This window comes from Humulus lupulus, chromosome 3 (genome assembly GCF_963169125.1).
Source record: "Humulus lupulus chromosome 3, drHumLupu1.1, whole genome shotgun sequence".
In the NCBI taxonomy this organism is placed as follows: Eukaryota; Viridiplantae; Streptophyta; class Magnoliopsida; order Rosales; family Cannabaceae; genus Humulus; species Humulus lupulus.
In genome coordinates, this window is record NC_084795.1 from 184,295,426 (window position 1) to 184,320,685 (window position 25,260).

Genomic DNA, 25,260 nt, shown 5'->3' on the forward strand with positions numbered 1-25,260 from the left:
TTTCTCTTTGTAATTTCTGTTGTTAAAACTTTTCTGGTTTGCTGCCTCCAGGAGAAGAGGCGAGATACTTGGTGTGCAGGTAATCTCTCGCGGGAGACTCTTGAAGAGGTAATAATTTCTTCTTTTTCTAGTATGTGCGAATGGTTTATATTGTTGGTCATTTGTAATGCTGCAGATTATATTTCTTTGATAATTTCATCAAAGGATTATTTCTGTGTATGGGTTATAAAGTATCCAAAGATTTTTATTTTTAATATCCTATAGCATTGCTGGTCAGAGAACATGTGTTAGTATTAAGCTATCTTTTCAAATTAGGGAGATCAGAATGAGTTATATGTGATTGTTGCTGCCTTGAGCTTGTTTGAGATAGTGTTCAAGTATTTGTTATATTATCAAATGTTGTTGTTTCTGTTATTGTTTTTCTTCTTTGTGTGCATGCATGTTTTTTATGTACACATATATCATCTAAGTTTATTTGGCTAGCAAAAGAATCTGACTATGCATTGAGAGCTTAATTACATTAATTAAGTACATTAGGATTTGTTGGGTAAGAGATTATATGTTTTGCTCTAGTGAAATATGTGGAATTCTGAAAGAAGATTAAATTAATTGCTAAATCAACTTTTTTTAATTTTTAATTTTTTATAATGTATTAATCTTGCCGAATGATATGGACACTTTGAAGTTTATCTTTTGTGTTTAACAGCCTAGACCTGGCTACTACTCTTGACATCATGGATGTGTTATTTGTAACTATAACTAGAAAATTTTCAACTCTTGAGCTCCGAAATTTTTCTATATATATGTTCTATGAATACAAATTTCAATTAATGAGTAAAAAAGTTCAATTGAAGCTTCCAATACTCTCAAGGAAAATAGATAGGAATACAAAATGTCTCCAAGTGTAGTATTATCCATAAAGCCATTAATGTAAGGTTCGTAATGCATAATATGTTGATGCATTTCAGGTGTATTCTACCATGCGATCAGAGGCTTCTGATATAAAACCCATGAGAATGAAGCGTGATGCAGGACCACTTCTTCCGTTTGAGGCACTTATGGACAGCATTCCTGAGGATGATTCCTGCACACAGGATGAAGATTGTACAAGTAATGCATCTGAGGAGTATAAGCTTCCTGATCCGTGTGTTTTATTGCATATAACGAACAGGAGAAAAGTGCCACCCAGAAAGAAAGACCAACACGTGGTAGGTAAAATTTGCCCTTTCGTACAGTTTTGTGTTTATAGCATTGACCTTTCCGTTTGTGTATGTGTCTTGACAGTTAGAAAAAAATAGGGTATTAATGTTTGATCTTTGGGATTCCTAGGAATAGGAATCGGTTCCTATTTCTGTATTTCCTATATATATCTCTAGTCCTAGGTTGTACAAACATATCAGAGAATAGAAATATAGCAAGAAAGGTTTTTTCCTCACCATTTCAACATGGTATCTGAGCCATAAGGCTTGATTCTGTCCACCCTCAGTTTTTCCTCCATTTTTTCCGGCGGTCGTCCCTCCTTCCAGTCGCAAACCAGTCCGGCGACACTCTAGGCCTCCAGCGAAGTCATTTGGCACCTGCTCCAGACCTGCAATACCTCCAGTCGCTCCACTCCGGCGCTCAACCTCCAGTCGCTCCTCTCCGGCGTCATCTCCAGCGTCTCGGCCAGTCCAGTCCGGCGACGCTACAGTCGGCCCCCGTCGCCCTCAGAAGCTCTCGGTCAGCTCTCGGCGCTTCAGTCGGCCCCCGTAGCCCTCAGTCGCTCCACTCTCGGCTCTCTCCCTCACAGCCACCAATCTCTCTGTGATGTCGAATAGTGAGGAAGTTACCTCTCAAAATATTGGGCCTCACTCAACCCAACCCAATGAAGGTAACCCTAACCCCAACTCAGCCCACACAGCCTAGTGGGTCTATGGGCTCTCTTTATAACCTTGATAGTGGTTCACTTAATATTACAGCCCATAAACTTGATGGCAAAAATTATTTACAATGGGCCCAATCTGTCAAACTTGTCATTTGTGGTCGTGGTAAACTAGGATGCATTACTGGTGATCTCCCTGCACCTCTTTTCAATGATCCTACATACAAGGTATGACAAGCTGAAAATTCTATTGTACTTGCATGGTTAATTAATTCAATGGACTCAAAAATCAGCCGCAGATATTTGTTCTTTAAGACTGCTAAGGAGGTGTGGGACGCTGCCCGAAAAATGTATTCTGACCTTGGTAACGCCTCTCAGATTTTCGAAATCCGTACCAAGCTTAAAGAAATCAAGCAAGGTAATCAAACTGCTACCCAATATTTTTCCGACTTACAAGACTTGTGGCAGGAGCTCGATTTGCATCTAGATACCACACCACTATGTGCTAACTGCACTACAATCCAGGGGCAGCAGTTAGAGAAAGAACGAGTTTTTGAATTTCTTACGGGGTTAAATAGTAATCTTGATGAAGTTAGAGGTCGTCTGGTGGGTCGTGCCCCATTTCCTGACACTGAAGAAGCCTTCTCTGAGGTTAGACGTGAAGAAGCACGTCGTCGTGTCATGCTCACTACTCCTGACCTGCAGCCCATTGAAAGCTCAACTCTCGTATCAAAATCTGGCCCTCCACCACATTGCAGATCCACTCCTGACCCTCGACCTAATCGTAAGGGTGATCGGCCTTGGTGTGATCACTGCCAACGTCACGGTCATACTCGATCTACTTGTTGGGTTATCCATGGTAAACCACCCAATTGGACCCCTCGCCGCCAAAATGAAAGAAAGGCCTATCAAACTCAAACTGAGAGTACCAATGATCAGAATAGTGCTAGTACCCCTTCATTCAGTAAGGAACAACTTGCCCACCTATACACTCTGTTGCACACTCTGGTAATTTTTCTTCCACCTCCAACACACCATGGATCATCGATTCGGGCGCCACTGATCACATGATAGGTTTACCACATTTGTTTGATACTTATTCTCCATGTTCCACTAAATCTAGTGTCACAATTGCAAACGACACCCATTCTCTTATTGTTGGAATAGGCACTATTAAATTATCTGCTGACCTCATTCTTAAATCAGTACTTTATGTTCCTTCTTTGAAATGCAATTTAATCTCTGTCCAAAAATTAACTAGTGATAATCATTGCTTTGCTAAATTCATGTCAAATTCTTGTCAATTTCAGGATCTATCATCGGGGAGGATGATTGACAGTGCTAGGGTTCGTAACGGACTTTATTTCTTTGAAAGGCAACATCCAGTTAACGAGCTCTCTTCTCTACTACGTTTGGGTTCAAGTTCAAGTTCTATTTCTAATTCTTGTTCAAGTTCATCGTTTGTTTCAAACTCTGTTTCAAAAACAAATATGTTATGGCATTGTCGACTTGGGCATCCAAGTTTTTTATATTTAAAACACTTATTCCCATCGTTTTTTGTAAATAAGAATATTACTGATTTTCATTGTGATATTTGTCAATTTGCCAAGTACACGAATTTCGTTCCCTCACAAAATATATACACCTTCCAACCCATTCTCTCTGATTCATAGTGACATATGGGGACCTTCCAAGGTCAATACTTCTCATGGTAAGCGATGGTTTATCTCTTTTATTGATGATCACACACGTCTCACTTGGGTCTATCTTCTTAAAAGTAAGTCTGAAACATGCCAAATTTTTCAGAACTTTCATCAAATGATCCAAACATAGTACCAAACATCTATAAGAATACTCCGTCCCGACAATGGTACTGAATATTTCACTACCACTCTTGGTCCCTATCTTCTCAAAAATGGGATTGTCCATCAAAGCTCGTGTGTTGATACTCCGCAACAGAATGGAGTTGCTGAACGCAAAAATCGCCATCTCTTAGAAGTAGCTCGTGCTCTTATGTTCACTATGCATGTCCCTAAACATCTTTGAGGCGATGCTATCCTTACTGCTGCTTATCTCATTATTCGCCTCCCTAGTTGACCCCTTCAGTTCAAAACACCATATTTTGTTCTTCAATCTCTACATCCTCACATCTCTACAAATACTCTACCTGTTAAAGTATTTGGTTGCACCGCTTTTGTGCATGTTCACTCCCACCATCGGAGTAAATTTGATCCTAGAGCCATTAAGACTGTGTTTCTGGGTTACTCTCCTACCCAAAAAGGTTATTGGTGTTATTGTCCCATCACCAAAAAAACAGTCATCTCATGTGACGTCACATTTTTCGAGGATACTCCTTACTTCACTCCCACATCTCTTCAGGGGGAGTCCAACCATCACTAGCAAGAAGCTCAGTGGTCGTGGGGGTTAGAATTACCCTTAACAACTCTTTTTCCATTTACCTCTTCCACTCCACTTTCTTCTGAACCAGATATCCAGACTCTCCCCCATGAACAAGAAAATCCACCAACCTCTCCTAAAAACACTGAACCAGAAGGACATCCTCAAGACCAAAACATACAGAAAGAGATTCGGGTGTATTCCAAGAGAAATAAACAAGTTATGAATCCTCAGCACAGTCAAACGCCCAATCCGGTGATGGAACCGCTTCCCTCAAAAGATCCAGGTATTCTCCCATCTAACAAACAGTCAGATCTAGATAATCCTATTGCATTAAGGAAAGGAACCAGATCATGTACCCAACACCCGATTTCAAAGTTCATTTCTTACTCAATATTGTCATCTCCATTTAAAGCTTTCACCTCGAATCTATCAAATGTTGTGATTCCCAGGAATATCGAAGAAGCTCTTGATTCTCCTCCGTGGAAAGCAGCAGTGCTTGAAGAAATAAGAGCACTTAAACATAATGAAACGTGGAAATTAGTAGAGTTACCACAAGACAAGAAGGTAATAGGGTGCAAATGGGTGTTCACCGTCAAATTCAATGCAAATGGATCTATTGAGAGGTACAAAGCTCGGTTAGTTGCCAAGGGGTTTACTCAAACCTATGGAATTGACTACACGGAAATATTCGCTCCAGTTGCCAAACTCAACACTATCAGAGTTCTACTCTCACTAGCGGTTAACATGGATTGGAAATTACATCAGCTTGATGTAAAGAATGCGTTCTTGAATGGGGAACTTGAAGAAGTGTATATGAGTCAGCCTCCAGGATTTGAAGAATCTCTCAAGACAACCACAGTTTGCAAACTGAACAAATCTCTCTACGGCTTGAAACAATCTCCCCGATCATGGTTCAATCGTTTCCTGAAAGTTGTCAAAGGGCTTGGATACATACAAGGCCAGACTGATCACACTCTCTTTGTCAAACACTTAGGAAGTGGAAAAATTGCGGTACTAATCGTATATGTTGATGACATAATTATCACTGGTAATCACATTGAGGAGATAAACTCAATCAAAGAAATGTTGGCAAAGGAGTTCGAAGTCAAAGATCTCGGTGTTCTCAAATATTTTCTGGGTATGGAATTTGCTAGAAGTAAAAAAGGTATTTCCGTGTCCCAGAGCAAATACACTCTAGATCTTCTAAAGGAGACAGGAATGCTCGGAAGCAGACCCAACAAAACTCCAATTGAGCTCGGAGACAAAAAGAAAATGTTTGAAGGAAGTCTAGTTGACAAGGGGAAGTACCAACAGCTGGTAGGAAAACTCATCTACCTCTCACATACTAGACCTGACATTGCTTTTGCAGTGAGTCTAGTCAGTCAATACATGCATGATCCGTGTCAGGGACATCTCAATGCAGTGTATCGAATTCTGAGATATCTCAAGCAAACTCTAGGAAAGGGTCTTTTTTTCATGAAGACAATTGAGAGAAAGGTTGAAGTGTTCACAGATGCAGACTGGGCTGGTTCAATTGATGATAGAAAGTCTACATCTGGATATTGCACAATGGTATGGGAGAATGTAACCACATGGCGAAGTAAAAAGCAAACTGTGGTTGCAAGAAGCAGTACAGAAGCAGAGTATAGAGCCATGGCTCATGGAGTGTGTGAAGCTATATGGATCAAACGTCTACTAGAAGAATTGAAGATTAAATATGAAGCCCCTATTCAACTCTACTGTTGATAACCAATCTACTATCAGCATTGCACATAACCCTATACATCATGATAGAACCAAACACGTGGAAGTTGACCGTCACTTCATCAAAGAAAAAATTGATAGAGGAGTTATCAGCATTAGATATGTGCATACTAATCAACAGCTTGCTGATATTCTCACAAAGGGACTATCTGAACAAACATTTGATTTTCTTGTAAACAAGCTTGGACTCATCAATATCTATAGTCCAGCTTGAGGGGGAGTGTTGACAGTTAGAAAAAAATAGGGTATTAATGTTTGATCTTTGGGATTCCTAGGAATAGGAATCGGTTCCTATTTCTGTATTTAATGTAATTATTTCTGTATTTCCTATATATATCTCTAGTTCTAGGTTGTACAAACATATCAGAGAATAGAAATATAGCAAGAAAGGTTTTTTTTCCTCACCATTTCAACAGTGTGGTTTGTAAACTTTCCTTTTTTCTTTTTTACAACCATCTTTGTATCTCATTCTTGGCAGGACAATGAACTAGCAGATGTCCAAGCAGAATATGAAGATCTGTTTATTAAGTTTGAAAGTCAGGTTGTTATTTCTTCTTGTTCCCATTTTGTATGAAATTGGTAAACTTGGTTCTTATGCTTATTTATGTATTTTTTTTTACGCAGAGAACTGAAAGTGAGATTCAAATTGATTTCTTGACAAGAAAGCTTGCCGAGGCTGATAAAGTTTCTGGTGTTAAGGACTGTATAACCAATAGTGCTATTGAAGGTACACCAATTACAGGGGATAGGCATTTGGATTCAAATGAGTCAGAGACTATTCTTGTGATTAAAAGGCTTCAAGAAAAGGTTTATTCTCTCTCTTTTTTCATTTTTTTTCCTTTCCCATATTCAAACGAGTCCCTCCATATATTTTTTTTTCCTTTCATCAACTATTCTTTTGATAAATTTTTTTTTGGTGCGTGGGGATTTTGGCTTCCAATATGAAAAACCTAAAACTGTTTGAAACTTTATGTGCTTTTTTTTTAATATATTTATGGGTAACGCTGTAGTAGTGATTGTTTTTAATCACTACCTATAGGCATTTTTAGTATTTTCGGTACAAGGATAAATTGTAATTCTATTTTTTTTATACGATGGTGTATAATGTAGTTATAGGAGACCTCACACAAATTTTTAGAAAAATCAGAATAATTTAGACTGCCGAAATCAAGATTCAAGCAACTTATTGTACTTGTGTTTATTTTGATATTTATACGCGCGTGCAACAGATTATTTGAATCTTGATTTTGTCATTCTAAATTATCTTAGAAATTCCTGAAAATTTGTAGGAGGTTCTTTGTAACTACATAATATATTGTCATTTAAAAAAAAAAGTTGCAACTTATACATGTACTGAAAATACTAAAAGTATTTATAGGTAGTGATTAAAAACAATCACTACCCAATAATTTTCCATATATATATATATGTATGTATAGTTTCCATCTATATCTTTCATCTTGCAGATTAATAAGTTGGAAATGGAGAAGAATTCAAGCCAGGATAACCTGGCAAGCATTGTGGAGCTTGCAACAGAGCAGAACATTTGTGCTCGAGAGAAGTTTGATGAGGTAATCATGATTGGAGTTCTAAAAAGACTGAAGAAAATAATTCTCTTATTTTATTATGAGAAGAATAGTATACATTTATAGGGCTGTACATAATAAATGAAATAAATACCAAATAAATTAAATCATATAAACAAGGAAAGTACATAAAACTATATGTATGCTACAACTATAATCAAATCATTCTGATTTGATTTTATTATAATTTTGATTTCCTTAACATATCTGTCTACACTCCCCTCAAGCTTGACTGTAGATATTGATGAGTCCAAGCTTGTCTAATAGGAAATCAAACACTTGTTATGTTAATCCCTTTGTAAATATGTCGATCAATTGTTGCTTAGTACATACTTGATACATATAATTCCTCCATCGATTTTTTTTTGTAATGAAGTGACTATCCACTTCTACATGCTTTGTTCTATCGCGGTGAACGGGATTATGAGCAATACTGATGGTGGATTTATTGTCACAAAAGAGTTGAATGAGATCTTCATACTTTATCTTCAACTCTTCAAACAATCTTTTTATCCAGATGGTTTCACACTCCATGAGCCATAGCCATGTACTTTGTTTCTGCACTGCTTCTTGCAACAACAGATTGCTTTTTACTTCGCCAAGTTACCAAGTTACCCTATAGGAGAGTACAGTTACTAGGGTAGGACTTTCAGTCATCGATTGAACCAGCCCAACGACGTCTGTGAACACTTCTACCTTTCAATTAGGGGTGAACATTTGACACGCAAAACCTGCACAACCCACATGACTCGCAACCCAAAAACCTAGTTTTTGACAAAACCCGTTAGTTTCGGGTCGAATTAGACCCGAACCTGAGTATGTTTGGGTCGAGTTTGGGTGTAACCTGAACCCGAACAAATTAAAAAAAATTATTTTAATTTTAATTCAAATTTGATGACAAAAAAACCCTAACCCCTTACCTTTCAAATTTTTTTATCAATGCCCAATTTTTAAAAATTAAATTGAACCAAACTAACAACAAAATTAAAAAAAAACATGTGAAAAGTAAAAAAAAATTTTAAAAAGTGTCAAAAAATTGGAATTTAAAATTTTTTTTTACTAAGGCCCATTTTTTGGCCAATCCCACCTGAAACTCGACCAAACCCGAAACCCAAAATTACCCAAAAAATTGAAAAAATCGGAGTGAGTTCTATACCCCATTTCCTAACCCGAAACCCGCAAAACCCGAACCCGATGCACCCGAAAACCTGACTTATCTGCACCCCTTCTTTTGATCACTCGTTTTTTTTAAATATAGTAATTTCCTTGGTGTTTGCTTCAAGTATCTCAAAATTCTATAGAAAACATTAAGATGTTCTTGACAAGGACTATGCATATACTGACTTACGAGACTAACAACGAAGGCAATATCTGATTGAGTGTGTGAAAGATAAGCTTGCCAACCAACTGCTGGTATCTTCCTTTGTCAATTGGATCTGCTCCGAACATTTTTGCTTTGTTCCCAAGTTCAATAGGAGTTTTACTAGGCTTGCTTCCTAGCATACCTGTTTCTTTCAAGAGGTTGAGAGAGTATTTTCTGAGACACATAAATACTCTTTTTGCTCCTTGCAAACTCCATACCCAGAAAATACTTTAATGTACCAAGGTCCTCAACCTCAAATTCCCTTGCCATCATTTTCTTGATCAGATTCATCTCTTCTATATCATCACCAGTAACAATAATATCATCGACATAAACTATTAAGATGGTTACTTTTCCTTTCTCAGATTGCTTAACAAACAAAGTATGATTAGTTTGTCCTTGAAATGTACCCAAGATTCTTGACCACCTTTGAAAAACAATCAAACCATGCTCGAGGAGATTGCTTTAAGCCATAGAGTGACTTGTTGAGTCTGTAGACAATATTCTTATTGAGAGTTTCTTCAAAACCTGGGGGTTGACTCATGTAGACCTCCTCTTCAAGCCAAACGTGTTGGCGAGCCAAACACTGTTAGTTCAGGGGACGACATGTCTCGGGTAGACCTGCGCGACGGACTAAATGCTCGAAAGGAGCGGGCCCGCAAGAAGATCTGCCCCTGAGGGGGAGATCTAAGAAATAACCTCAATGACAGGAGGAACGAGAGGGTCCCCCTGGATGATGGAATGGCCTGACAATTCGTGGAACAAATGGCCGCGTTAAAGAAAGTCATGGACCGTCTAGTCTGTAAACAGGAGGGAGGCAGTTCTGATTTTGAGGAAGAGGAAAAGGAACCATGCGCCAAACACATCCTGGATGTGGTGCTCCCTAAGGGGTTCAAAATGCCAAACTTGCCCGCTTATACCGGTAACACAGACCCCAGGGACTATCTATCCCGCTACAATTGGTTAATAACCATAGCTCATGTCTGCGACAACGACAAATGCCTCTATTTTTTTATCACTCTAGATGGACCCACAAAAGAGTGGTGGAAGAGGCTCAAGCCAAGATCTATCCAGTCCTAGTTCGAACTACAGTTGGCGTTCCGCAAGCAGTTTGTGGCCGCCATGAGTATGGACATGCAGATCAGCGCCCTCGCTAACATTAAACAGCTCCTCACGGAGACTTTGAGGGCCAACATCCAGCGTTTCACAGAAAAGGCCTCAAAAATCAAAGTGGACGATAGGCAACGCCTGGTGGCCCTACAGTCCGGGATCCGAGCCGGTTACCCTCTCTGGGACGACATGCAGTGTTGTAAGGCGGCCACCCTCGAAGAATTCGTAAGGAGGGCACAAGGCTTTATCAACTGGGAGTAAGCCCGAATCCAAGCATTTGGATGGCAGCCGACTCCCCAGCCGAGTGCCCAAACTTTTCTCGGGTATGAAATGCAGTATCTGGCCCCTCACTATTCAACACCCCCGGTGGCGCTAGGAGTGACTTGTACGCCCGGAATGACTTTTGCAGTCCCAATAGTCTACGGTCCTACATCCTCAGGATATTCGCCAGCCCAGTCCACCCCATTTTCTGGATATGGGATGGCCCTAGTCGGGTACAGTGCTGCTCCCGGCGGGGCCCAACCGTCCCAGATAGGGGGAACAAAATCAAACGTAAACCCCTCCCGGGAGAAAAGATCAGAGAAAGGACAGAACCGGCTAGAGTCCTCCAAGAAGGGCAAGAGGGTTTACGAGCCCCAATATTCAGAGTACTCCAACTTGGTGGATACCAGGGAAAACATATACCTGACCACGGAGAGGACGGTTCATTACTGGAAACGCACCCCATGTTCAAAGGGGAAAGAACTCGAGAGACACCAGCAAGAGGTGTGCGTATCACAAAGACGTGGGTTATTCGACTGAGGAGTGTCGTCATCTTAAAGACGAGATCGAGAATTTGATCAAACTAGGACATCTCCACCAGTGGGTCAGGATGCCCGTGGGTGTTCCGGTACTGCCAGCAGCCCCTGGACAACCCTCGATCCCCGGTGCGTCTGGATCGTACCAACCTCCCCACGGAGGATACGCGACAGGACCAGGAGCACAGGCCCCCCAGGGGGCCCCAATTGTGCAGGCACCCAAACCCGGGATGCCTTACCCCGCCGGAACCGCGCCCCCACGAATTGATGGTCACGTAGCCACCATCTCAGGCGAGCTTGACCACGACCAAGAGGTATGCGCCTTGGTCTAGGGCCCGGCTCAACGCCCGAAGTTGATGAGTCTCCCCATCACTTTTACGGAAGAAGATGCTCGGAACGTCCCCTTCCCACATCATGATCTTCTGGTCATCGATGCCCAAATCGCAAACAAAACGGTGTCCCGAGTGTTGGTGGATGACGGAAGCTCCGTCAATATTTTGTTCAAGCCAACCTTCGTCGTGATTGGCTTGACTGAGGCGGATCTGACCTCGTGCCCAATTCAGATCTACGGGTTCAACGAAGATTCAATACTCCCAATGTAGAAGATCCAGTTGCCTGTGACGTTGGGGAATGAGATCCAATGCTTGTTCAAATTCTGTACGTTCGTAGTGGTAGACTCCCCCACTGCATATAATGTCATTCGGGAAGCTTTGTATCCCGTATGGCTAGCCAATCCGGTGCTGGTGCCCAAGCCAAACAAGATGTGTAGAACTTGCATCGACTTCACGGACCTCAACAAGGCCTGCCCAAAGACTGTTTCCCTCTACCCTGGATCGACCAAATTGTAGATGCAACATCCGGTTACGAGATCTTGAGCTTCATGGATGCCTATTCAGGCTATAACTAGATCTCAATGCGTGTAGCATACTAGCTTCCAGACAGACAAGGGGGTGTACTGCTACATCGCCATGTCCTTCAGACTCAAAAACGTCGGAGCCACGTATCAAAGGCTCGTCAACAGAATGTTCCAAGCCCAGCTAGGAAGGAATATGGAGGTCTATATAAATGACATGCTGGTCAAGTACAAAACCTCCAGAGGACACACCGATGTTCTAGTGAAGCGTTCGCCATCATTCGGAAGTATGGAATGAAGCTGAACTCCAAGAAGTGCACCTTTGGTGTGGCATTCGGGAAGTTCTTGGGCTTCATAGTAAGCTACCGGGGAATAGAGGTCAATCCGGACAAGATCAAAGCATTAATCGATATGCCCTCGCCACGGAAGCACAAAGACATTCTGAGCTAGATAGGGCGAATAGCCAGCATGAGCCGTTTTGTTCTGAAAGCCACAGACAAATGCATCCCGTTCTTCAACATCCTTCGGGGAAGCCAAATGTTCGAATGGTCGGCCGAATGCGAAGAGGCTTTCCAGAGACTGAAAGAGCATTTGGTCCGAGCGCCAATCTTAGCAAAGCCGGTGGATGGAGAGCCGTTGTACCTCTATTTGGCCGTGACCGAACACGCCATCAGTGTTGCGCTCGTACGGGAAGAAGAGAAGGCCCAACTCCCGGTCTATTACATAAGCAAGAGGTTATTAGGTGCGGAGTCGCGATACCTACTAATCGAAAAATTGACATCTTGCTTACTAATTGCATCCCGAAAGCTTAGGCCTTACTTTCAGGCCCACGCCATAAGAGTACTGACCAACCATCCCTTACGGCAAGTTTTACAAAAACCCGAATTATCGGGGAAACTCCTGAAGTGGGCCATGGAACTGAGTCAGTTCGACATTACGTATGTCCTCAGAATATCAATCAAGGGGCAGGCCCTGGCCGACTTCATCGTGGAGTGCACCGGGATCACTGAAGATGACGATCCTATTGACCCCACAACACCCTTATGGAAGGGTTTCGTAGACGGAGCCTCGAACGAAAATGGAGCGGGGGCCGGGATCATCTTAGTGCCACCACAAGGAGACCCCACAACACCCTTATGGTAGGGTTTCGTAGACGGAGCCTCGAACGAAAATGGAGCGGGGGCTGGGATCATCTTAGTGTCACCACAAGGAGACCCCACAACACCCTTATGGAAAGGTTTCGTAGACGGAGCCTCGAACGAAAATGGAGCAGGGGCCGGGATCATCTTAGTGTCACCACAAGGACACCAGTTGCAAAGTTTCCTACGTTTCCAGTTCGATGCATCGAACAATGATGCCGAGCACGAGGCCATGTTGGCCAGGTTGTGTTTGGCCCGGGAAGTAGGGGGAGCAAGTCTGGAGGTCTATAGCGACTCCCAATTGGTTGTCTGACAAATCTAGGGGGAATACCAAACGAAAGGAGAAAAGATGGCTGCTTAGGTGGCATGAGCTTGAGAGTTGCTTTAGTCTTTTAAGAAGTATTCCATCCGCCAAATCCCCAGGGAACAAAAATGTGTTTGCAGACACATCGACAAAACTGGCCACGGATGCTGAGGCGGAGCTCTAAGGGCTTGTCCCGATCAACCATTTTCCTGTACCAAGTATTCAAGCCCCCACGATCAACGCTATAGACTATTCCACGTCTTGGATGGGACCTATCATCCACTACCTAATAACCGGGGGTTGCCCGCGGACAGGGCAGCGGCCAGGAAGCTTCAGTACCAGGCCCCCAGATACCTGTTTGGGACCGAAATGAGCGCAATCATTCACGAGGTGCACGAAGTTTCTGTGGAGATCACACAGTCGGACTCAGCTTGTCCAAGAAAATCCTAAGGCAAGGATATTTCTGGCCAACAATGAAGAAGGATTGTGTCGTTTACGTCCGCAAGTGCGAATAATGCCAAAGGTACGCGAAGATCCTGCAAACTCCTCTAACGGAAATAACCCTGAGGACGAGTTCCTGGCCTTTCGCAGTATGAGGTATCGACCTAGTGGGGTTGCTCCCGATCGGGAAGGGTGGTGTGAAGTACGCCATCGTGGCTGTCGATTATTACACCAAGTGGGTCGAGGCGGAACTTATGAGAACCATCACCTCAAAAAAGGCCCTGAACTTCGTCATCAACAACATTGTGTGCCGATATGGCCTCCCTCACAAGATTGTGTTCGACAACGGGAAGAAATTTGACAGCATCCACTTTACTGACTTTTGTGAAAGGCATGACATCATCAAGAGCTTCTTCGCGGTTGCTAGGCCTCAAGCAAACGGGTAAACAGAGGCCGTGAACAAGATCTTGAAGGGAACATTGAAGAAAAAACTTCAAGCCTGCAAAAGCAAGTGGCCGGAAGACCTGCCCCGCGTACTATGGGCATATCGGACCATCGAAAGAACGTCTATCGGGCACACTCCCTACTCCATGGTATACGGATGCGAAGCAGTCATCCCAGTGAAAATAGTTGTCCCGTCCCACCGACGGGACACATATGATTCCACCTAGAACCACGACTCCAAGAATCTTTAGACCTCATTGAAGAGATCCGGGAAGAGTCCCAGGTTCAGCTAAAGATGTATCAAGGCAAGATTGCCCAGTATTTTAACTCTAAAGTTAAGAGTCGAAGGTTTGAAACCGGCGATCTGGTCATGAGAAAAGTCTTCCCTGGAACCCAAGATCTGGGAGTGGGGGTTCTGGGCCCAAACTAGGAAGGACCATACGAAATCTAACATGAAGTGTGTCCGGGAAAGTATCGCTTAAGGCGGCTTGACGGAACTGAGGTTCCAAGGGCCTGGAACACAGAACACCTCCGTAAATACCATCAATAGTTAGGAGGACATGTTCTTATTTTTAATTTTTCTTTTAAACAATGTTTGTCACAGGGCGGTTTCTTATTCAATGAAAATAATGTGTACAAAACATCATAAAGAAATATTGTAAAGAAATGAAAGTTTGCGTCTGTCTTCACAAACAAGTGACCCAAGACTACAGTCTTCGCTCACTTGGGGGGTATAACCATTCGTACAAACAAGTTCGGGAACAAAAGCAAATAGGATGCAAAGTGCAATGTTTTGTCCTAGTTCGGACCATACAGACTGGGGGTAGCAGAAACCTGACTCCTTAACAAAAGGACACAAGGCTACAGCCTAGTCCCAACCCGAACATACATGGTCCGGGGGGTACAAATCCAATAGAACAAAAGGCTAGGCCTAGTCTCTAACCTGGACATACATGTTTCGGGGGTTGAAAACTCGATAGGACGCAAGGCTCAGGCCTAGTCCCTAACCGGGACATACATGGCGCGAGGGGTACAAACCAAATAGGATGTAAGGCTCAGGCCTAGTCCCAACTCGGACATACATGATCCGAGAGTATAAAAAACTTGAAACTCGTTCGACCGAACGTGGTCCCAAATAACCAAATACCTATCCACGCTTTCCCTATAATGACCTAGAGCCATTGGAACGTGAGTCCCAAGTATAAGTTATCTAAAATTAGTCTTATAAATGGCCCAGGCCGTGGGAACCTTACCCATAAGTCCAAAATAAGCTAATTAACTAATCTCCAATGACCTAGGCCATTGGAACCTGAACACTAGAATCAGGATAAACAAATTGTGTGACAATTGTTAACTCTCTAGTGGCCCAGGCCGTTGGAACCTGAATAGCAAGGTTAAAGCGAGTTAATAACTTAAAATCTAAAAAGAGATCTCTGATAGTCCAGGTCGTTGGAGCCCGTATTAGAAAATTGGGATGACTCACTCCAAGCCATAAAGGCCCGAACATGGGTCCCTAGACGAGATAAACATTTTTTACAACTTTTCCCCAATGGTCCTGGCCGTTAGAACTAGTATCGAACATTCGACTAATTCATGCAAGATGGTAAAAACTTGTGCAAGAGATAAAATAAATACACATAAAAATTGTCTTGGACGCACCCGCATCCATAAAATTGTTACAAAAAAAGAGAAAGAAAAACAAGTCAAATACCCGGGCCTAGGCTTCGCCGTGCCTTGATGCCTTCGGGTTGGCTCTATCTGTCTCCTCCATGGCCAAGGGCTCCGCGTTTGCTTTCTCCTTAGCCTCGAACTCAGCTCTCTTCGCGACATGATCGGGATAAAGCAGGATGTTCATGTTTTTGTCTTGGAGTCAGGCCATGTAATCAAGGCGAAGCGCTCAATAATTAACTCTTTTAGCTAAGCAATAAATCTATGAAGCATACAATCTATTTAGCTTGGATAAAGTATTAAGTCTTATGGAGACAAGTTAATCAAGGCAATAAATTAATGAAGCATATAGTTCATTTAACCTAGGTTCTATTTTTCATCACAATCAACAATTCTTTTGACATCACTATCAATTGTAATTTATCACATACACTTAGAATCCTAAACTATTAGGTGAGTAGTAATTCTAAGATAATAATTGAATAATGTAAAACCTTAATTAGTTGGCCACCTAACAAGAAATCACAAAATTCATAACATTCAATTAGAAAAATAGAAACAATTTAATATTTAGAGAAATTATTGAATAATATTAATTATCACCAATCAAGAACTCATGTCTTGGGTTTTGAATTAACCCTTAACCTAAAAAGAACCTACTCCATAATAGTAGTCATAATCACAAACATAATTATAATTAAAATTAAATAGATTAAGGGAAGAAAAGAAATTAGATTGATGAACAATAGTGTTGTAATCTTCTCTCCAGCCCTTTCTGAGTCATTTTCTCTCCTAAACCGTCATAAAAAACTCTCTCAAATTAACCCTAATAAATTTTTTATAGTCTCCTTGAAACGTTCATTTGTCTTATTCCTTAGAAATTAAATAGTTGCCGCGTGAGGGATTATAGGCTTATTAGCCTGGTGACTAGTCTTTACAAAGTAATATCTAAGGTGTTGGCTTATAGACTTAGGGGGGTTCTTTCGGACACAATTGTAGAATCGCAAGGAGCTTTTGTAGAAGGTAGGCAAATTTTGGATACAGTTTTGATAGCAAATGAGGCAGTAGAGGAGTACAGGAGCAAGGGTAGGAAGGGTTGGGTTTTCAAAATTGATTTCACTAAGGCTTATGATTGCGTGGATTGGGGATTCCTGGATATAGTTATGAAAAAGAAAGGGTTTGGCGATCTCTGGAGAAGGTGGATTCATGGTTGTCTCTCCTCCACTTCTTTTTCAATATTTTTAAATGGTCGTCCAAGGGGTAAGTTCAAAGGTTCACGGGGTCTGCGGCAAGGGGATTCCTTATCTCCGTTCTTGTTCACTCTGGTAGCAGATGTTCTGGGAAGAATGATTGATATGGCTAAAAGTAATTAAGCTTTTAGAGGTTTTTCAGCAGGAAAGGATAAAGTGGATGTCAGTCATCTTCAGTTTGCCGATGATACGATATTTTTTGTGAACGATGAGGAGTCTTTGGTTGTACTTTTGGATATTCTCAAGGTGTTCGGTGTGGTGTCTGGATTATCTATCAATTTGCAGAAATGCCAATTGTTGGGAATCAATTTGAATAAGGAAATCGTGGAACGGCAAGCTAAAGAGATAGGTTGTGAGGTAGGTCAATGGCCAATTCAGTATTTGGGTCTTCCTTTGGGCGATTCTCCTCGTTCCAAGGGTTTTTGGGAGCCTGTTATTTCGAAATGTGCTAATCGTTTGGATTCTTGGAAGAGCGCTTTTTTGTCTAGAGGTGGCAGATTGACTCTTATTCAATCAGTTTTGTCTTCAATCCCCGTTTATTATTTGTCTTTGTTCTGTATCCCTAAGAGTGTGGTGGGGATTATAGAAAAGCTGATGCGGGATTTCTTGTGGGAAGGGGCAGAACATTCAGGGGCTGACCACTTGGTATCTTGGAACGAAGTTTGTAAATCACGTAGTCACGGGGGCTTGGGTATTGGAAATTTAGCGCTGCGGAACAAGGCTTTTCTTTTCAAGTGGTTGTGGTGGTTACCTATGGAGAGTACTTCTTTGTGGCATAGGGTGGTTAGAAGCAGATATGGGAGTGATGGGGGCCATTGGGACACTAATGTTGGAGGAAGATTTTCGACTCGTGGCCCTTGGAAAGACATCTCGTCTTTGTATGAGGAGTATAGAAGCTTGGTTTATTTTAAAGTAGGAAGGGGAGACAGAATTCGTTTTTGGGAGGATGTTTGGATTGGTGATTCATCTTTCAAACTGAAATACCCAGATTTGTTCAGGGTATCGGAGGCCAAGAATTATTTGATTAAGGACGTGTTAGTGGGGGAGGAGATCAACAGTTCGGAAGGCCGTTGCTTGGACTTTAGATTCAGAAGGAATCTTTTTGATTGGGAGATTTCAAGTTTGGTTGAGTTGTTTAATTTGGTTAAGTTTGTAGATTTACCCCAAATTTTGGAGGATAAGAGGATTTGGATTCCAGATACTAGTGGAGTTTTCAATTGCAAGACTGCATTTCAATCTTTGTCCTGTGCTAATTTAGGTCCCGAGTTATCTTGGGCTAAGAGGTTATGGAAGAGTGTGGTCCCTTACAAAGTGAAAGTGTTTGGCTGGCTGTTATTTGCGAATAAATTAAGTGTCTTCGACATTTTGCAGAAAAGAAGACCTTTTCAATATTTGTTACCAAGTTGGTGTGTTTGCTGTTAAAACAATGGTGAATCAATTACCCATCTTTTCCTTGAATGCTCTTTCTCCACGGCTTTGTGGAGTAAAGTGTTAAAAGAGTTTGGGGTATCTTGGTGTATGCCTTCTTCGTGTTCGCAACTGTTCTTGTGTCAACTAGAGGGAGAGAAAAGAATGGCTCGTCTTTGGCAAAGTACAGTCATGGCAACTTTTTGGGTTATTTGGCTGGAAAGAAATAGCAAGATCTTTGATGAGTCCTCTTGTTCTGTTGATTCTCTTTGGGATAAAATTAGATTCGGGGTGGCTACCTGGGTTTATAGGTCGAAAGGATTTGAGGATGTTTTCTTTTTGGATCTTTGTAGGGAATGGATGTATTTGTGGTCTTAATCTTTTTGTTCTGGTTCATTTTCTAGGGCCTTGTTTTTGTCTTATTTTTGTTTCCACGGTATTCCTCCGCCAAAAGTGAGGGTAATAATTGATTTTGAGAGGTCTTTTTGACCTCTGACTCATCTTTGGGATAAAATTAGATTCTGGGTGGCTACCTGGGTTTATAGGTCGAAAGGATTTGAGGATGTTTTCTTTTTGGATCTTTGTAGGGAATGGATGTATTTGTGGTCTTAATCTTTTTGTTCTGGTTCTTTTTCTAGGGCCTTGTTTTTGTCTTATTTTTGTTTCCACGGTATTGATTTTGAGAGGAGGTCTTTCTGACCTCTGACTCATATTTTCAAAAAAAAAAATTTAAATGTAATTAAAAATCTAAAAACAGCGTCGCAGGTCGCGGCCTGGAAAATGCGTGCTGTGGCCTAGAACAAAATACGTGCAGAAATTGGTCACGCAAGCAGCGGCTTGAAAATCTGAAACGTCAATTCCAATTACAGGGCTGCGACCTATCTTCAATAATTTCATTTCTCGACCTTAGAAGGCTTGTACACTGCCGCCACTTCAACATTTCAATCCCGAAAGCCTAGAATGCTTCAAAAACTTCATTTTAACCTTATCTCAGCGAGTCTTTTTCAACTTATGATTCATAAACTATACTTGCCATCAAAATGTCAGGTTTATCATCATAAAATGCAATGTAGAAAATATGTTGTAGAGACATGAAATTAATTTAAAACTACTAAAAGTGCTATCATAACACCGTCCAAGCATAGAAAAACTTAACAAATATTAATACAAAAATGACCTTATCAAATTCCCCCGCACTTGAATTTTGCTAGTCCCTTAGCAAAACATTAAAATAACAAAACTAAAAATAAAAATAATACAAACTAATCTTGACTCACTAAACAAAGGTCATGTCAAAAGCTTGAATGTCTCTGAGAATCATACAAATAAGTAATGCCAAAACAAATCAGATTTTCATACTCTTTAGAATTTCAACTCCATATGTAATTCACCATTTGATTTTCAAAAATAATTTACTAAGCACATAATCACAACACCAATTCAAATGCATCAAATTTAATTCATACTTGCCAAATCATTTTCTTTTAAATCAGTCCCTATATACCAAAATGTTTTTCAATGAAAAACATACACTCCATAGACATTAACCAATCATTCTCCACTAATATAAACACACAATGATCAAAAATCAAAAGGTCTTTATAGGCTTGTAATGTAAGGCTAAGGTTAAGGGTAGTTGAGAAAGATACATTTAAGCTCAAATCACACCATGGCATACATCAATTCCATTATTTGAACTTGCCCCAAATTTTCCCATACAATTCAAGAAATACTTATTTTTTCTTACTCTTCTTTCCATAATGAATTTACTATTTCCCCCACACTTATACTTTTGCAAAATTTGCATGTATGATTTTTTTTTCATTGCAAATCATTATGTTTTCTTTTGTTTTTTAATAGAGATTAAGGAGAGAAATAGAAATCGTACACAAATTACAATCAAACAAATAACCCATAAGTATTTCTCTTTTTTTTTCTTTCAAATCATCCCACAAAATAAAAAATCATATATATATATATAACCATGGTGCAATGGGTTACAAAAAAGGAATATTGTTTTTAATGAGGTATAGGGTCAAAAATTTCGGTTCATAGAAGAAAAGTAACCGTTGTCATGGCTCAAACATTGGAAACTAGGGATTATCATATAATCGGTTGGCTTGAACAGCTCAAACGATCCAAAGAACTGCCTTAATCATCTTCCTAATCATGTGTACTTATGATTTCACCTCAAACAATTGATCGATAATTTATAGAGTTGTTGGGACTTCAAATTTTTTTTTTCAAACAAGCATAAATCTTTTCCAATACATTTAAGTGGTGAATTCAATCGTGCATAGATTGAAAAACAACATAAATCAAAATAGCAATTCACATAGGAGTCAAGCACACAAATCATACAAAATTCCTCATTGTCTAACATCACTTTAAGCACAATTCAAAGTTTCATTATCGACCAATGCTTTCAACAAGACCAACACAAGAAAACACATAAACAAATAAAAAAAAAAACGAAAACAGAAAAAATAACAGATAAAATGAAATTGTTTCCTTCCCCCACACTTAAACAATATATTGTGCTCAATGAAAATAAAACGAAAGATAAGGAAAATAAAACTCCCTCAAGTACGCTTTGTTTAGCGTCGTTAGCTCGACTGAATGCTGCTCTCAGGATCTTTATGTTAGGTATTTCAATGAAATCACCTTCCCTTTGATCTTACCAGGAGAATCAAACACATTGAATTTGATAACTTCACCATCAAATTCCATTGTCAACGTTCCTGCTCTAATATCCAGCTTTGTATTTATTGTCATCAAGAATGACCTCCCAAATAAAAATGGTGTCGGATTGGGTATTGATACATCCCCCATTTTAAGTACATAGAAATCTGCTTGAAAGACAAGTCCATCAACCTTTACCAACACATCTTCAACTACCTCTAAAGGATAAACATTAGTGCGATCGACCAGCTGAATAATAACTCCTGTCTCCTTTAGTGGCCCAAGATTTAAAGAAGCATATGATGAATACGACATGACATTAATCGATGCTCCTAAATCTATCATACACCGCTCAATCCTTTTATTCCCAATCATACAAGAAATTGTAAAGGTTCCAGGATCCTTGCATTTTGGTGATAGCTTCTTTTGGAGAACAGTAGAGACGTTCTCCCCAATCTTTTCATCACCCTTCAATTTCTTTTTATTCGTGCACAACTCCTTCAAAAATTTAGCACAACGTGTCACTTGTTTAATTGCATCAAGTAATGGAATGTTTACCTCAACTTTGCGAAAAGTCTCAACAATTTCCTTGTTAGCTTCCTCTTTCATAAACTTTTTCAATCTGCTTGGAAAAGGCGGACAAGGGACATAGGTTGACATAGTTGGTTTATGTGACTTTTTCTGCATTGATGGTTCATCATGGATGGAGTTGTCTATTACTTGCTTTTGCACTGGAGCTGGCGATAAATGTTGTGTGAGTGGCTCATATTGTATACCACTTTGCAAAGTTAGCGCACTAACATTCTCCTTGGGATTCCCCTCAGGTTGTGAAGACAATTTATTAGGAAGATGAGCTTCCAACTTGTTATATGATGCCGCTAGTTGTCCCACCTGATTCTCCAAACCTTTTATGGATGCTTGGGTAGTTTGCTGAAACTGAAGCATATTTGTAGCAATTGCATTGATTAAATCTTCAGTAGAAGGTTTGGCACTTGGTGGTGGAGTAGCTTGCGGTGCTTGCGATGGTCTAGGTACAAAATTCTGTTTAGATCGCTGTTGAAAAGTGAAACCAGGTGGTCTCACAGATGTAGACTGTGGAGCAACTTGTTGATTCCCATAACGAAGATTTGGATGATCACGCCAGTCAGGATTATAAGTTTGTGAAAATGGTTCATAGTACATCTAACGTAGTTGACCAGGGAAATTTCTTATAGCATTAACACAACACCCTCAGTCTCTCCCTCAAATAGTGTACCAGTATACCACAACTTGACATATTCCACATGGTTGCACCTGTTGGCCTAAAGCAAGTTGTTGTACCACTGCAGTTAATTGGGCCAATTGTTGACCAAACTGATTAGCATTAGAAGTGCTCACTTCATTTGCTGATTTGGGTGGTGGAGTAGGATCTTGGCGAATGCCAAACTGTTGTGAGTTAGCAGGCGTATTAGAAATCAAGCTTTTGGCTGTAGCAGGAGTCTTATCAACTAGTGCACACCCCTACTTGCTGCATCAATCATATTCCTATCCAGTGATTGTAATCCTTCATAAAAGTACTAAATGACGAGTTGTTCACTTATCTGATGATGAGGGCAACTAGCACACAACCGCTTAAATCTCTCCTAATACTCATATAGTGACTCCCTCGAATATTGCCTTATACCGCAAATCTCTTTTCTGATGCTTCAAACTTTAGATGCTAGAAAATATCGTTCTAGGAACATAGTCTTCATAGCATTCCAAGTTTCGACAGTACCAGGTGGAAGATAGTACAACCACTCTTTAGCTGCATCCTTTAGGGAGAAAGGAAAAGCTCGTAGCTTAATTTGCTCTTCAGTCATTGCAGTAGGTTTCATACTAGAACAGACAATATGAAACTCCGTCAAATGTTTATTCAAGTCCTCACCGGGCAGCCCATGGAAAGAAGGCAATAAGTGGATGAGGCCCGACTTCAACTCAAAGTTAACATCCAAAGGTGGATACTGGATGCAAAGCGTTTGTTGCTCAAGATTTGGCGCTGCCAACTCTTTCAACCTCCTTTGCTGGGCCATTGTAATATAGAATCGAACTGAATCGTTAGAATCAGATTCGTTGTTAGATGGTAATGGCACTTTAACAGGGTTGACTTGTTGAGCAAGACATTGAAATAGTGGATTATCAATGATAGTCCTTGAAGAACGAGAACCTGACGATGACCCAAGATATTGTTTAAGCCTAAATAACCTTTCTTGGGTATCGTCTTCACCAGACATATACACCTGAAATTGCCTGAGTGAAACTAGTTAGTATTAGACAAATAAATATGAATAATAAAATGAATAACAATAGTCCTCGGCAACGGCGCCAAAAATTTAATGCGTGTCGTATGCTGTATCAAATTTAATTATTGATTTTACTAGTTCCTTAAACCAATTATTTTAGTATAGTGATAAATAATGGTCGAACCCACGAGTACTATTCAAAATATAAAAACTAATAAAGAAAGGGATTTTGACTTTTAACTCAATTAAATAATATAAACTAAAAAGCAAATAAAGATTGATATTACGATATTAAGAAACAGTTAAAGGTTAATCTCCACCCTCAACAATCATTCCTAATCACCAATAATAAATATTATTCCAATTTCTCAATTAAACTATTAACCCCGCAGATAATGCTGAAGCAGACAATTATCTCAGTCTCCCTATTATTAGTAATCAAGGCGAATCGCTCAATAATTAACTCTTTTAGCTAAGCAATAAATCTATGAAGCATACAATCTACTTAACTTAGATAAAGCATTAAGTCTTATGGAGACAAGTTAATCTAGGCAATAAATTAATGAAGCATATAATTCATTTAACTTATGTTCTATTTTTCATCACAATCAACAATTCTTTTGACATCACTATTAATTGCAATTTATCACATACACTTAGAATCTTAAACTATTAGGTGAGTAGTAATTCTAAGATGACAATTGAATAATATAAAACCTTAATTAGTTGGCCACCTAACAAGAAATCACAAAATTCATAACATTCAATAAAAAAAATAGAAACAATTTAATATTGAGAGAAATTATAGAATAATAGTCATTATTACCTATTGAGAATTCATATCTTGGGTTTTGAATTAACCTAAAAAGAACCTACTCCTTAATAGTAATCATAATCACAAATATAATTATAATTAAAATTAAAGAGATTAAGGGAAGAAAAGAAATTAGATTGATGAACAATAGTGTTGTAGTCTTCTCTCCAGCCATTTCTGAGTCATTTTCTCTCCTAAACCGTCATAAAAATCTCTCAAATTAACCCTAATAAATCTTTTAGTGTCCTTTAAATTAAATTTAAAATGTAAATAAAAATATAAAAACAGCGTCGCAGGCTGCGGCCTGGAAAATGCGTGGCGCGACCTAGAACAAAATATGTGCAGAATTTGGTGACGCAGGCAGTGACCTGAAAAAACTGTGCAGCGACCCAACTTACTTTTCTTCACAGTAGGCAACGGCTTGTCTGGAACAGAGAATCTGAAACGTCAATTCCAATTAAAGGGCCGCGACTTGAATTTTATAGGCCGCGGCCTATCTTCAATTTCTTCATTTCTCGACCTTAGAAGGCTTGTACACTGCCGCCACTTCAACATTTCAATCCCGAAAGCCTAGAATGCTTCAAAAACTTCATTTTAACCTTATCTCAGCGAGTCTTTTTCAACTAATGATTCATAAACTACACTTGCCATCAAAATGTCAGGTTTATAATCATAAAATGCAATGTAGAAAATATGTTGTAGAGACTTGAAATCAAGTTAAAACTAAAAATGCTATCTTAACACCATCCAAGCATAGAATGACAAATATTAATACAAAAATGACCTTGTTAGCGAGCCTCCTTGTGCATTTTCACCTCTTTCTGAAGTAGATTGTCCAGGTGCTGGACTCGAGATTTAAGAGTGGTGATCTTCTCCCGATTCTGGCGAGACTGGGCTTCGGTTGCCTCCAGGAGGATTTTAGAACATGCCTCAGAGCCTCGAACACGATGAAGTTTCGGTTCCAAGATATCCACCAACTTTTTTTGCTCGGCTTCCTTCTGGGACAGATTCTCTTCAAGTTTCAACTGAGCTCGGGCGGCCTTCTTGCGGTCCTCTTTGGCTTGAGCAACCTCCTTGGCTAGGGCTTCCCTAGTGGCTTCTCGTTGGTTCATAGCC

At 40.2% G+C, this 25,260-nt stretch overlaps 1 protein-coding gene and 1 non-coding gene across 11 annotated transcripts in view; both read left to right on the plus strand.

Moving 5' to 3' along the window:
• LOC133823324 (kinesin-like protein KIN-7O) overlaps positions 1 to 25,260 on the plus strand; it is a 70,144-nt gene that overhangs the window by 9,053 nt on the left and 35,831 nt on the right. For all 10 annotated transcript variants that reach the window (XM_062255988.1, XM_062255989.1, XM_062255990.1 and 7 more), the window contains 5 exons: positions 52 to 108; positions 969 to 1,208; positions 6,504 to 6,566; positions 6,650 to 6,832; positions 7,492 to 7,596. In XM_062255988.1, the coding sequence (XP_062111972.1) occupies positions 52 to 108; positions 969 to 1,208; positions 6,504 to 6,566; positions 6,650 to 6,832; positions 7,492 to 7,596 (648 nt within the window). The remainder of the gene's footprint in view (positions 1 to 51; positions 109 to 968; positions 1,209 to 6,503; positions 6,567 to 6,649; positions 6,833 to 7,491; positions 7,597 to 25,260) is intronic.
• On the plus strand, positions 22,648 to 22,754 carry LOC133828343 (small nucleolar RNA R71). Its single transcript, XR_009890968.1, has one exon. It is a non-coding gene; the product is annotated as a small nucleolar RNA R71 (small nucleolar RNA).